At 36.8% G+C, this 12,471-nt stretch overlaps 1 protein-coding gene across 1 annotated transcript; it reads left to right on the top strand.

The window, feature by feature from the left end:
* Positions 1-9,735: 9,735 nt before the first annotated feature.
* On the top strand, positions 9,736-10,944 carry LOC133031212 (uncharacterized). The gene is made up of 3 exons (XM_061104655.1): positions 9,736-10,129; positions 10,394-10,545; positions 10,651-10,944. Exons 1-3 carry the CDS (start codon positions 9,736-9,738, stop codon positions 10,942-10,944), a joined length of 840 nt encoding a protein of 279 aa, XP_060960638.1.
* The last annotated feature ends 1,527 nt before the right edge of the window (positions 10,945-12,471 follow it).

The following is a 12,471-nucleotide window of genomic DNA, read 5'->3' as shown; positions in this document are numbered from 1 at the left end:
CAATAGTGACGAAGAGGACTCTGAAGAAGAAGGAAAGAATGAAGTAGCCAACATGTGCATGATGGCACTTGATGATGGGGTAAGCATTTCTAACCAAAATGATTGTGATGGCGAAAATGATGATGATAACTTAGATATGCCATATGATGAGTTGTCTAATTCATTTAAGGAACTATTTGATGATTTTGGTAAATTGCTTGTTAAAAACCAAACCCTTAGAGAGAAGACCAACATGCTTTTAAAAGAAATTGAGATTTTGAAAATAAATGAAAAAGAACTTATAGCTAAATCTCAATGTGCTACATGTGCTTCACATAAGAAAGAAATTGTTGAATTGAAAGCCCATGTGAGAAGCCTAAAAAATGACATATATACCTTCACTAGAGGTAAGGAAGGCTATGATCTCATGGTGGGAAACCAATCATTTGGTTTTTCAAAAAATGGTATTGGTTATGATCCTAGTAAGAAACAAAAGTTTTTGAGAAACTTTTTTGTGAAATCATCTAGTCTACCTCACTTTACATGCACATATTGTAACCGAGATGGTCATACTATTTCCTATTGTCATGTGAAGAAATTTGCATATCTAGGCAAGACTAAATGGGTACCAAAGGGTTCTAGAACTAACAAGAATGGACCCAAAGTTATATGGGTACCAAAAGCCAACAAATGAACTTATTTTTGTAGGAATCAACAAGAAAGAGCCAAAGCTTATGGTTCTTGGATAGTGGATGTTCAAAGCATATGACTGGTGATCCATCAAGATTTTCAAGCTTTAAAAGCAAGGAAAGTGGCTTTGTCACTTTTGGAGACAATTCAAAAGGAAAAATCTTGGGCATTGGTGATATCGGTAACATATACTCTCCATGTATTAAAAATGTGCTTCTTGTTGATAATCTTAAACATAACTTGCTTAGTATCAGTCAATTATGTGATATAGGTTTTCGTGTTGTGTTTGAATCCTCAAAATGCTCCATTAAAAATGTTTCAACCAATGAAGTTATTTTCCTTGGAGTAAGGAAGGATAATGTGTATGTTATTGATGTTGATTCTTTTGATAGTAAAAATAAATGTTTAACCGTTATGAATGATAATTCTTGGTTGTGGCATAGAAGATTATGACATGCTAGTATGGATTCTATTTCAAAATTGGTTAGAAAAGATCTTGTTATTGGTTTGCCATCTATTCCGTTTGTTAAAGATAAACTTTGTGATGCATGCCAATTTGGAAAACAAATTAAAACATCTTTTCATTCCAAGAAAGAGATTTCAACTACTAGACCTTTGTAATTGCTTCATATTGATTTATTTGGTCCTTCTAGAATTGCTAGTCTTGGTGGTAAATACTATGCATTTGTAATTGTTGATGATTTTTCAAGATTTACTTGGGTTATTTTCTTGACTCTTAAAAGTGATGTTTTGGAAAACTTTGTCAAATTTTGTAAAAGTGTGCAAAATGAAAAAGGATATTCTATTACCTCCGTTAGGAGTGACCATGGTGGTGAGTTTGACAATGATGCCTTAGAATTGTTTTGTGATGAACATGGTTTTAACCATAACTTTTCGGCACCAAGAACTCCACAACAAAATGGAGTTGTCGAAAGGAAGAATAGAACAATTCAAGAAATGGCTAGGTCAATGCTAAATAAAATTTCATTACCAAAATATTTTTGGGCCGAGGCCGTCAATACCTCTTGTTATATTTTGAATCGTGTTTTCATTAGGCCCAACATGAATAAAACCCCTTATGAGCTTTGGAAAGGAAGAAAACCCAACATTGGCTATTTTAAAGTTTTTGGACGCAAATGTTACATTTTAAACACCAAGGACAACCTTGGAAAATTTGATGCGAAATCCGATGTTGGAATTTTTATAGGGTATTCAACACATAGTAAAGCTTATAGAATTTATAACAAAAGAACTAATGTTGTTGAAGAATCTATTCATGTTGCCTTTGATGAGACTAACCCGCCTACAAGCAAAAGTTTAGATGATGATGTTGTAGGTTTGGGAGATGAGGTTCAAAATCTCGAAATTGGAGAGACTTCCAATGCTTCTTCACAAACTCCCAAAGAGGAACCACCCGTGGAAAAGGTAAATGAAAGCCAAGGTATGAACTCTAACCTTCCACATGAGTGGAAATTCAAAAGTGCTCATCCTATAGACCAAATTCTAGGCGATCCTTCTCAAGGTGTCACTACTAGAAACTCCCTTAGAAATTTGTGTAATTTCATTGCTTTTATTTCTCAAATTGAACCAAAGAATTTTAAAGAGGCCGAAGTTGATGAATTTTAGCTTCTAGCTATGCAAGAAGAAATAAATCAATTTATAAGAAATAATGTTTGGGAGTTAGTTCCAAGACCGTCACATCAATCGGTGATTGGAACAAAATGGGTCTATAGAAATAAGGTAGATGAGCATGGGGTCATTGTGCGTAACAAGGCTAGATTAGTGGCCCAAGGTTACAATCAAGAAGAAGGAATTGATTATGAGGAAACCTTTGCCCCGGTAGCAAGACTTGAGTCCATTAGAATGTTGTTAGCTTTTGCATGCCACAAGAATTTTATCTTGTACCAAATGGATGTAAAAAGCGCATTCTTAAATGGGTACATTATGGAAGAGGTTTATGTCTCTCAACCACCCGGTTTTCAAAATCATAAATACCCTAACCATGTTTACAAATTGAAAAGGCTTTATATGGTTTAAAGCAAGCTCCTAGAGCTTGGTATGAAAGATTAAGCACTTTCCTTATTTCAAATGGTTTTTCAATGGGTAAAGCGGATAATACACTTTTTATAAAAAGAAAATCGAAAGACATTATTATAGTACAAATTTATGTTGATGATATTATCTTTGGTGCTACTAATGATGCTCTTTGTGAAGAATTTTCTAAGTGTATGCATAGTGAGTTTGAGATGAGCATGATGGGAGAACTCAACTTTTTTCTTGGACTTCAAATCAAGCAACAAAAGGATGGCATATTCATAGGTCAAACTAAGTACATCAAGGATCTTCTTCAAAAGTTTGACTTGGCAAATGCAAAGTCCATGAATACACCCATGAGCACATCCATAAAGATGGACAAAGATGAAAGCGGTAAGAATGTGGACATCACCAAGTATTGAGGTATGATTGGCTCTTTATTATATTTAACCGCTAGTAGACCGGATATTTTGTTTAGTGTTGGTCTTTGTGCTAGGTACCAATCTTGTCCTAAAGAATCCCACTTGAGTGCCGTTAAGAGAATATTTAGATACTTGATAGGCACAATGAATCTAGGACTTTGGTACCCCAAGAACTCAAACTTTGAAATAGTTAGCTACTCGGATGTCGACTTTGCCGGTTGTAAGACGGATAGAAAAAGTACTAGTGGAACTTGTCACTTTCTAGGAAATTCCTTAGTGTCATGGTTTAGCAAGAAACAAAACTCGGTAGCTCTATCCACAACTGAAGCCGAATATATAGCCGCGGGTAGTTGTTGTGCACAAATACTTTGGATGAAACAAACTCTTAAGGATTTTGATATTGATTTTGAATGTACACCCATAAAGTGTAATAACACTAGTGTCATTAACCTCTCTAAGAATCCAATATTGCATTCTAGAGCCAAGCATATTGACATAAGGCACCACTTCCTTAGAGATCATATCCAAAGAGGTGATATTATGCTAGACTTTGTAAGCACCGAATTCCAATTAGCGGATATATTCCCCAAGCCTCTTAGTGATGAGAGATTTAGTTTCATTAGAAGAGAGCTAGGCATGACCAACTTAAATGAAATATAAGGTTTGTTAGCTATGAAAAAATTTCATATCTCTTTACTTACTTATTTATGCATAATTATTCCAAATATGACATTAATGAGATTTATATGCATAGATGAGAAAATTTATTGATACTTGACCTATATGAACTATACTTGTTGAAAAACTCAAAATTATAGGTCAAAATGTGGATTTTTGGTGAACTTTGGACTTGTTTTTAAACAAGTGAACATGTGAATTTTTGCATATTTGTTTTTCTTATGTGTCTATATGCTTGAATATGTGAAATAGAATGTATTTAGTATGCCTATAGGTTTATCTTGATTGAAATTTGCATGAAACAAATTTTTGGTACCTCACTTGTTGAATTTATAGATTTTTAGGCCTAAAAGAGTGTTTTTCGCCAAACTTTCTCATTTTTCAACATTTTTCGATTCCGTAAGTTTGTACACCTCACATTTTATTTTATCAAACTGCCGGAAAAAGAATTTTTCAGTTTCGTTGCTTAAAACTCATTTTCGGTAAGGTTCTAGTTTTCTTGGCAATTTTCGAAAAACTTACCGTAAATCGTCATTTTTCATTATTTTTTAGTTTTTCTTGTTTGAGCAATTTTGTTTTATCATATTAAAGGTATTAGAATTGGTTTGGGGTCATTTGGGTCAAAATTGGAATTTTTAGGACGTTTTTAGGGGGATTTTTCTGGTCTGCTGCACCAACCGGAATTCTGGTTGTACCATCCGGAATTCCGGATGGCGCAGGACCAGAAATTAAGGGCTTTTTCGTCTTTTCAATGCGATTTTTCCCCTTTAAAACCCTACCACCGAATTTTTCATTCCCCATTCAGATTTTCTACCCTAATACAGCAGCCACTCCTCCCTTTTCTCTCAAATTCTCTCTTTCAAAACCTCACTTTCATCTTCCAATAATTAAAAAAAAAAGGGGTGTGTTCTTCAATGGCTTCCTCATCTAATCCCTCCTCAAGAGCTCACAAGAGAATGGCTAGTGCAATTCAACAAAGGGAAATAAGGGCAAAAGCAAGGCAAGAGCCCACTCTATTCTTCAATGATGAGGATCACAGCAAATTTGTCAATGATTTCTCTTCTAGGAAGATTCTCAAAGGTAAAATTTATGATCTCCCTAGCCTTGATTATGTTGATTTTAGTCATCACTTTGATACCCTAGGATGGACATCTTTTATTCAAATTAATACTCCATTGTATCCTAGACTAGTCCAAGGTTTTTATGCTTGCATTAAACCTACCTTAGAACCTTTAGGTGTTAGAGGAACCCTTAGAGGAGTAGCTTTTGAACTCAATGTAGCATCTCTCAATGACATGTTAGGAGCACCAAATAGTGACATATTACTTGAACCCAAACTTTCTCTCAAAAATGATGCCATTTTTAACTTTGATGAGTGTTCTAGGAATATTTGTGGTGATGGCCCTTTTATTATGAGACCAAAAAGACACCAACTCACTTAAGAGGCTATTGATACTCTTGCATCTCATCATAGCCAAAACTACACCCATCAACCTAGGCTATCTTATTTTAAAATTCATAATTGATGTGGACAAGCCTAATATGATTAAGGCACTTCCCTTTGGTTTTCTTCTTAGCTACCTTTTTCCTCTCTTAGGAATTCCTACCCTACATGAAAAGAAAAATGATCCTACCTCTAGTGACATTCTAGGATCCAAAACTTTCAAGGCTATGGGTTACAAATTCCTTAACAATGAATGGGTGTTCACACCAAAAAGAGGGCAAAGAATGCAAATTGATTTGGAGAGTGATGATGAAGAAATTAATTTGCCCGCAAGTGAAAGTGAAGAAGAAGAAGAAGAAGAAGAGATGCCTCCTCAAGCTCCTCCCATGCCTAACTTTCCCCAATTCAACCTTGAGGAAGCTTTTACTCGTCTTCACACTTCTGTTGACAATCAATTTCAAACCTTGAGGAATGATCTCAACTCACAACTCACCAACCTTAACAATGACATCAACACCATGAGGAGTGACATGGTTCATGGGTTTGCAAATGTGCAAGAGGAGATGGCACAATGGAGGGCATACATGGATCGCTTTGGCCCCCCACCAAACTAGTTCTTGCATAATTTTTTTTGGCACATTTAGTTTCTTTTTATTTTTTTTTTTGGTTGTGTGCAAAGGCTTCATGGCTCTTGACTTTGTGTTAGTTGGTCCTTTTCTTTGTTTTATTTTTTTTTGTGTTGAATGTTATTTTGAATGTTATGTTTTTTTTTAATGCATTGGAATGTTGCTTTGTTTTTATTTTTATTATTTTTTCTCTCTTTTCTTTTATATTTTGTGAATTCCTTGCCACCCTTTTTGATGAATCAAAAGGGGGAGAACAACTATTGATTAATTTTTGGCATCACCTCAATTTTTTTTTTTTGGTATCTAATCTATTTATCATAGGTAAAAATTGAGGGGGAGTTTACAAATTCATGCAAGGTAAAATTAAAAGGTAAATTTTTTTTCTTGCACACATTAAGGGGGAGCTAATCCAATTTACTTTGTTTAAATTTTTCTTTCCCTTTCAAAATAATCAAATATTTGATATCATCAAAAAGGGGGAGATTGCTAACTCAAACTTTTAGATCTCCTTGTTTTGATGATTAACAAATATTTGATTATTATTTGTTACTAATGATTCATTGATTTTGTAGCAAATTTAAAAGAAATATTTTGGTATTTTTACCAAACTTTTGAAAGCAACACTAAATGGATTCAACAAGCATATCAAGAGCAAAAGATTCATCAAGGGATCAACAACTCAAGACCCTATTCAAAAGAGGTCTTCAAAAGCCCAAAGTCAAAAAGTCAACCCGAAAGTCAAAGTCAAAGTCAAGGTCAACTCTTGGGAAAAGTCAACATGGGATCAAAAACATGCAAATCAAGCTAGGAGGCTCATCTACATCAAGACTACTCAAAATCAAATGGTATAAATTTACTTTAGTCTTGTTAAAGTGATTTGCATAGCACACTAAGTTTTTATAAATTTGAATTTTGGCCCATTCACTAACTTGTGCAACAAGTTTTTTCACACGATAGTTCAAAAATTTTTTTGACTGAATTTCTAAATCACATTGTGTTTAACTAAGAGAACAAAGTTGGAATTTCTGAAATCGGATAATCGAGTAAGAAGTTATGCGCGTTTAAGTCCCGAAAAATGGCACTTTTGCCTCTGGTCAGTCATCCGGATGGCAACCAGAATTCCGGTTGTAATCAATCCAGAATTCCGGTTCCCATCCGGACTTCCGGTTCACGGCTGACCTCACCTCGGGAAACGTGCTAACGGCTATAAACGGCTAGTTTTCTTTCAAACACTATATAAACTCGATTTTTCTTTCAAAAAATAAGTTGGTTGAGCATTTATTACAAACATCTAACCTATCTAAGTGAGATTAAGGAGCTTCCAAGTTTAAAATCAAAACAAACACTTTTCACACACTTTGAGCCAAAATTTGATTTTATTCATCTTAAGTGTGCTTGCTTTTCACTCTAGGTTTCCATTGTATCATCATATTTCTAGAGTGATTTAAGCTTGTATATCAAACACATTTCCATATTGTGATTGAGGTGAGGTTGGCACCGGTATTGTAAACAACCCGGTAATAGTGAGACTGGCACTTCAACAATCCGAGAAAGAGGTTAATAGTCCTCGGGGGTACGAGACTATTGTAAGAGGTTTGGAAATACCTTGGTGAAAATTTCCCGGTTGTAAGGGTTAGTCAAGCCCGTTAACTTGGCTCGATATTGGAACTCAAAGCTAGGTCCATAGCTTTGAAGACCAAGGACGTAGGTGGCATAGCTCTACCGAACCTTGTAAAAATCGAGAGTTTGCATTTTCTAATCCTTAAACTCTTTACTTTACAAGTTTAATTATTTGTCTTAATATATTGCTTGCCATACTACTTGCTTTTACTTGATTAATTGACTAATTGCATAATTTTGTGTTAAAAGTTTTAATTTTCCGAAATTAGTTTAAATTTCCAATTCACCCCCCCTCTTGGAAACATATCTTGGGCTAACATATTTATCCCTTTCATATCTGATCTAGTGGATTCTCGGGGTCTTATTAACATGCCTATTTATGGTGATAAGATGACCTGGAACAACCACCGTTCAGGTAAGAATCATGTCAAGTCTGCTCTTGATAAAGGATTAGTCAATGGGGCTTGGCTCAACTTATTCTTGAGAGCTATTATCTGCTCTTTTCAAACGAGAAACTCTGATCATAGACCATTGTGTCTCTTTTTTGGGGGGTTGGATGCCAAATTTAAAAGATCTTTTAAGTTCGAAGAAGGTTGGACGAGGGATGTTAGAAGTAAGCTGGTGGTTACTCGTGCCTGGAATTCGGTTGCCCACCCTTTGGCCCATGCCCGCGTCTTCAAAAAGATTAGAGTCATTGGGGTTGCTCTTCTTAATTGGCATAGATCCTAATTTGGACACTGTTATAAAAGAATTGGAGGAAAAACTTAACTTTTTGCAGAGCTTACCTGCGGGTACTCGTGATTGGGACTCGGAACGTGACATCAAGAGATTCCTGAATGAATCTTTGGAAAGAAAAGCTTTGTGATGGAAACAAAGGGCCATAATTTCTTGGATTAAGGATGAGGATAAATGCTCGAAATTATTCTACCTCTCGGTTGCCATTAGAGGAAGGAGAAAAGCTATCGAAATTATCTTGAACAAAGATAGTATTTGGATCACAAATCGAGATCTTATTGGTTTGGAATTCATTGAATTTTTCCAAGGAATTTTCTCGAGGTCTGATAATGGATGGGCTCTTAACTGCAATCAATTCTTTCATGAGAGAATTTCTTCTATTGACCAGGAGGTGCTCCTCATGAGCCCCACTCATGAGGAAATCTAAAGAACTCTCTTTGCTATGGGTAACCATAAAGCCTTGGCCCTGATGGGATGTCAGTTCTCTTCTTCAAGCATTATTGGGAGTCTGTGGATGAAGATTTTTGTGAAGCTATTACAGACTTCTTCAGTTCTGGAAAAATGCATAAGGGTGTTAATGCTACAAATGTTGTCTTCATTCCTAAAGTCCAAAACCCTAAAAGAACCAACCATTTTAGACTCATTTCTCTTTGCAATGTGATGTACAAGGTCATCTCCAAGATCATTGCAAATATAATTAAACCTATATTACATTCTCTCATTTGCCCTACTCAAGCTGCTTTTGTGTTGGGTAGGAATATCCAAGATAATAATATCATTGTGCAAGAGATTATCCACTCGTTTAACAGGAAAAAAAGGCAAGGAAGGTTACTTCGCCATTAAAATTGACCTCATGAAAGCTTATGGCAGGCTGAACTAGAGATTCATCGACCATGTGCTTTCTTGTTATGGTAGTCCTCAGAAGTTTCGCAATTGGGTCTCCCAATGTATCTCTACCACCTCCTTCAATATTTGTCTTAATGGGGGGCAGGTTGGATTGATTAAGCCCTCTTGCGGCCTTCAGCAGGGTGATCCTCTATCTCCTTACCTCTTTATCTGGGTTGCTGAAGTTTTATCAAGGCTGTTAGAGGATGCAATGAGTAAATGTGCTATGAAGGGTATTAGACTTAGTAGGGGAGGTCCAATTCTCTCCCATATCTTCTTTGTTGAAGACTTAATTCTTGTTGGCAAAGCTAACTTGATTAAAGCGAGAGGCTATTGGCATTGTCTTGAGAGATTCTGCTCTTGGTCGAGGCAACAAGTTAACAAATTAAAAACCTCGATCTTCTTTAGTAAAAATACTTCCAGTGGTTTGAAAAGAGGGATCAAGGAAGCTTTAAGGATTGGCTCTCCTGAAGGTAACATTAAGTATTTTGGTCTTCCCCTGTTCCGCTCTGGATAGAAAGATGCGGACTTTAACTTCATTCTGGATAATCTCACTTCTAAGTTGCAGGGTTGGAAAGAGAAGACCTTGTTTAAGGCGGGGCGGGCTACCCATATCAAATTTATGGGCCTGTCCTTGTATGCTATGCAAACAACCAAACTCTCTAATCGTATCGTCACCAAAATTGATGGTTTGGTGCGTAATTTCTGGTGGTACTTTGAAAAAGGCAACCATGGGCTTCACCTAAAAGCTTGGGATAAGCTTTGCCCACCCACATCTCTTGGGGGCCTTGGTTTTCAGAAAACTAGAGAGATGAACCAGGCTTTTCTGGCGAAATGGGGGTGGAACATTCTTAATGGATCTCAGTCTCTGTGTTGCCAAATTTTGGCAGCTAAATACCTTAAAGGGAAGCATTTCCTTAACTGTAGCTATAAAGATTCAGATTCTTGGTTTTGGAAAAATATTGTTAAAGCCAAGTCAATATTAAGGAAGGGTGCCTATAAATTGGTGTCAGATGGTATGAATACTAGTATCTAGGGGGAACCTTGGATACCGCATACCAAAGATTTTTGTTCGAAACCAAGTGGATCTTTTGATACTAATTTTAGCAGGGTGGCAGATCTTTTTTCAATTAGTGGTGGTTGGGATATCCATAAGTTGAATTAATTATTTGATCGAGAGACGATTTCTGCAATCTTAAAAGGAGGTAACCCCTCTGGCTAGGGTAATGATAAATGGATTTGGACTCTTGAAAATAATGGTCATTTCTCGTGCAAATCAGCCTACCTATCTCAGGATGTGGATAGGGCTCCCCAATGTGAGGTTGCCCCTTTATTTTGGAACAAGCTATGGAATAGTAAAATTTTGGAGCATCATAAGATTCTTTGGTGGTGCATCCTGTCTAGCGCTCTCCCAACTTGGGTAGTGATCAGGGTAAGGTTTCATATTGAGGATGTGAGTTGCCCTTTGTGTGGTTTGGTGAAGGAGTCTGTTGAACATCTTTTTTTGTCCTACGAAGTGGCTTTTCTTTTTTGGCAGTCTTCTCCTTGGGGTATTTATCATGTGTGTGATACCGGTATTCGCATGTGGGACTGGATCAAATTTATTTGGGATCTTAAACATAGAGGAATTCCTGCTTATGAGGTTTTCTTTTATGCTTTGATTATTGTTGACACCATTTGGCGAATTTGCAACGATAAGGTACACAATCATTCTTCTGTTGATGTGAAGAAGTGTATTGACTCTATTTGTACTTCTTTTGTAGATTTACATGCTTCTATTTTCCCTTCCCCTACTTCGTGCCTGAAGGAGGACTGGCATCCTCTCCATTAGGATTGGATTAAGCTGAATTACGATGTTAAAAGTGGAGTTAGAAAGTATGTGTATTGCAGTTGTGACCAGGAACCATCTTGGTACGGTGATTTAGGTTCAAACATCTCAGTTGGAGTTTACTGATGCGTTATGCGGAGAAGCGGTGGCTTGTTGTCTGGCTTTATCGGTTGTTAGGGACATTGGTTCTGATTTTGTTATTGTAGAGAGTGATTCGAGGGTCGTTATCAATGCTCTTAATGGGAAGGAGTCCCACTGGGCAATTGAATATGTCTCTTTTTGTAATATTCTCCCTTGTTTATTAGTTGTATTTTCTCTAATATTAGTAGAACTTGTAACTTTGTTGCCCATAATGTGGCTGAGTGGGCATTTTCCCACCAGAGGTTTAATGTTATTCCGCTATCTACCATTCCTATAAACATATTATGTAACGATCGCGAGGTCTAACTATTTTATTTATCAAAAGTACGCTTTTATTAAAAAAAAAAGTAAATGTTTAGGATATTTCTATTGTAATGGCATAAATATAATAATGTAATAATATTATGTCTAATTTTTAAGTACAAATCACTAATGTTGGCTTGTAGCTTTAGGTTGGCTTGATCTCTTCTTTCTTCTACTTCGTCAAGGGACTCTGCTAGCAGGGTGTTATTTGTTTGTTGGTCATAGGTTGTTCTCCTGTGAGATAGTGGCACTAGCTCTACATGTAACATCGCCTCATATCCATAAGCTAAAGTGAATGGAGTTTGCCCCGTGGTCGTCTTCTCGATAGTCTTATGCAACCATAGGACCTCTAGGAGCAATTCAGGCCAGTTGCCTTTTACTTCCTCAAGGCGCTTCTTCAAGGTGTCCTTGAGGGTTTTGTTGACAGCTTCTACTTGCCCATTTGCTTGAGGACGGACCACAACAGAGAAGCTTTTGATGATGCCACGGCTGTTGTAGAAATTAGTGAACATGCCATTATCAAACTGCTTCTCGTTGTCTGACACAATCTTCTGGGAAAGTTTGAATCGACATATGATGTTCTTGACAAAAAAGTCAAGGACTTTTTTGGAGGTAATTTTTGCCAGGGGTTCAGCTTCTGTCCACTTGGTGAAGTAGTCTACTACGACTACAACAAACTGTACCCCTCTTTTTCCCTTTGGGAGTTGACCAATTAGGTCTATCCCCCAAACTACGAAGGGCCAAGGAGACTGCATCATCGTGAGCTCGTTGGGTGGAGCTCTTGGAATTTGTGAGAATCTCTAGCACTTGTCACATCTTTTGACATAGTCCATCGAGTCCTCGACCATTGTTGGATAGAAGTACCCCTGTTGGAGTATCTTCTTGGATAGACTTTGCCCCCGGTATGGTTGCCGCAGAAGCCTTCATGCACTTCTATCATTAGCCGCTCAACTTCGACTTTGGTGACACACCTCAAGAGAGGCACGGAGAAGCTGTTGGAAATTATTTTACTAGGATCTAGATTTACTAACAAGTATGTTGGATTAACAACCTAATATGAATTCTAAAACAATGAAAATAAACACA

The sequence above is a fragment of the Cannabis sativa genome, chromosome 9, assembly GCF_029168945.1.
Source record: "Cannabis sativa cultivar Pink pepper isolate KNU-18-1 chromosome 9, ASM2916894v1, whole genome shotgun sequence".
Taxonomy (NCBI): domain Eukaryota; kingdom Viridiplantae; phylum Streptophyta; class Magnoliopsida; order Rosales; family Cannabaceae; genus Cannabis; species Cannabis sativa.
This window is presented reverse-complemented; position numbering and strand designations above follow the sequence as displayed.

What these genes read in the sequence shown, in the direction of transcription:
- LOC133031212 (XM_061104655.1), top strand. Translation starts at nt 9,736, where the DNA reads ATGGGCCTGTCCTTGTATGCTATGCAAACAACCAAACTCTCTAATCGT. An exon ending in CTATAAATTGGTGTCAGATG is followed by an intron (nt 10,130 to 10,393) that starts GTATGAATACTA and finishes CGTGCAAATCAG; the next exon opens with CCTACCTATCTCAGGATGTG. An exon ending in CAACTTGGGTAGTGATCAGG is followed by an intron (nt 10,546 to 10,650) that starts GTAAGGTTTCAT and finishes CTTTTTTGGCAG; the next exon opens with TCTTCTCCTTGGGGTATTTA.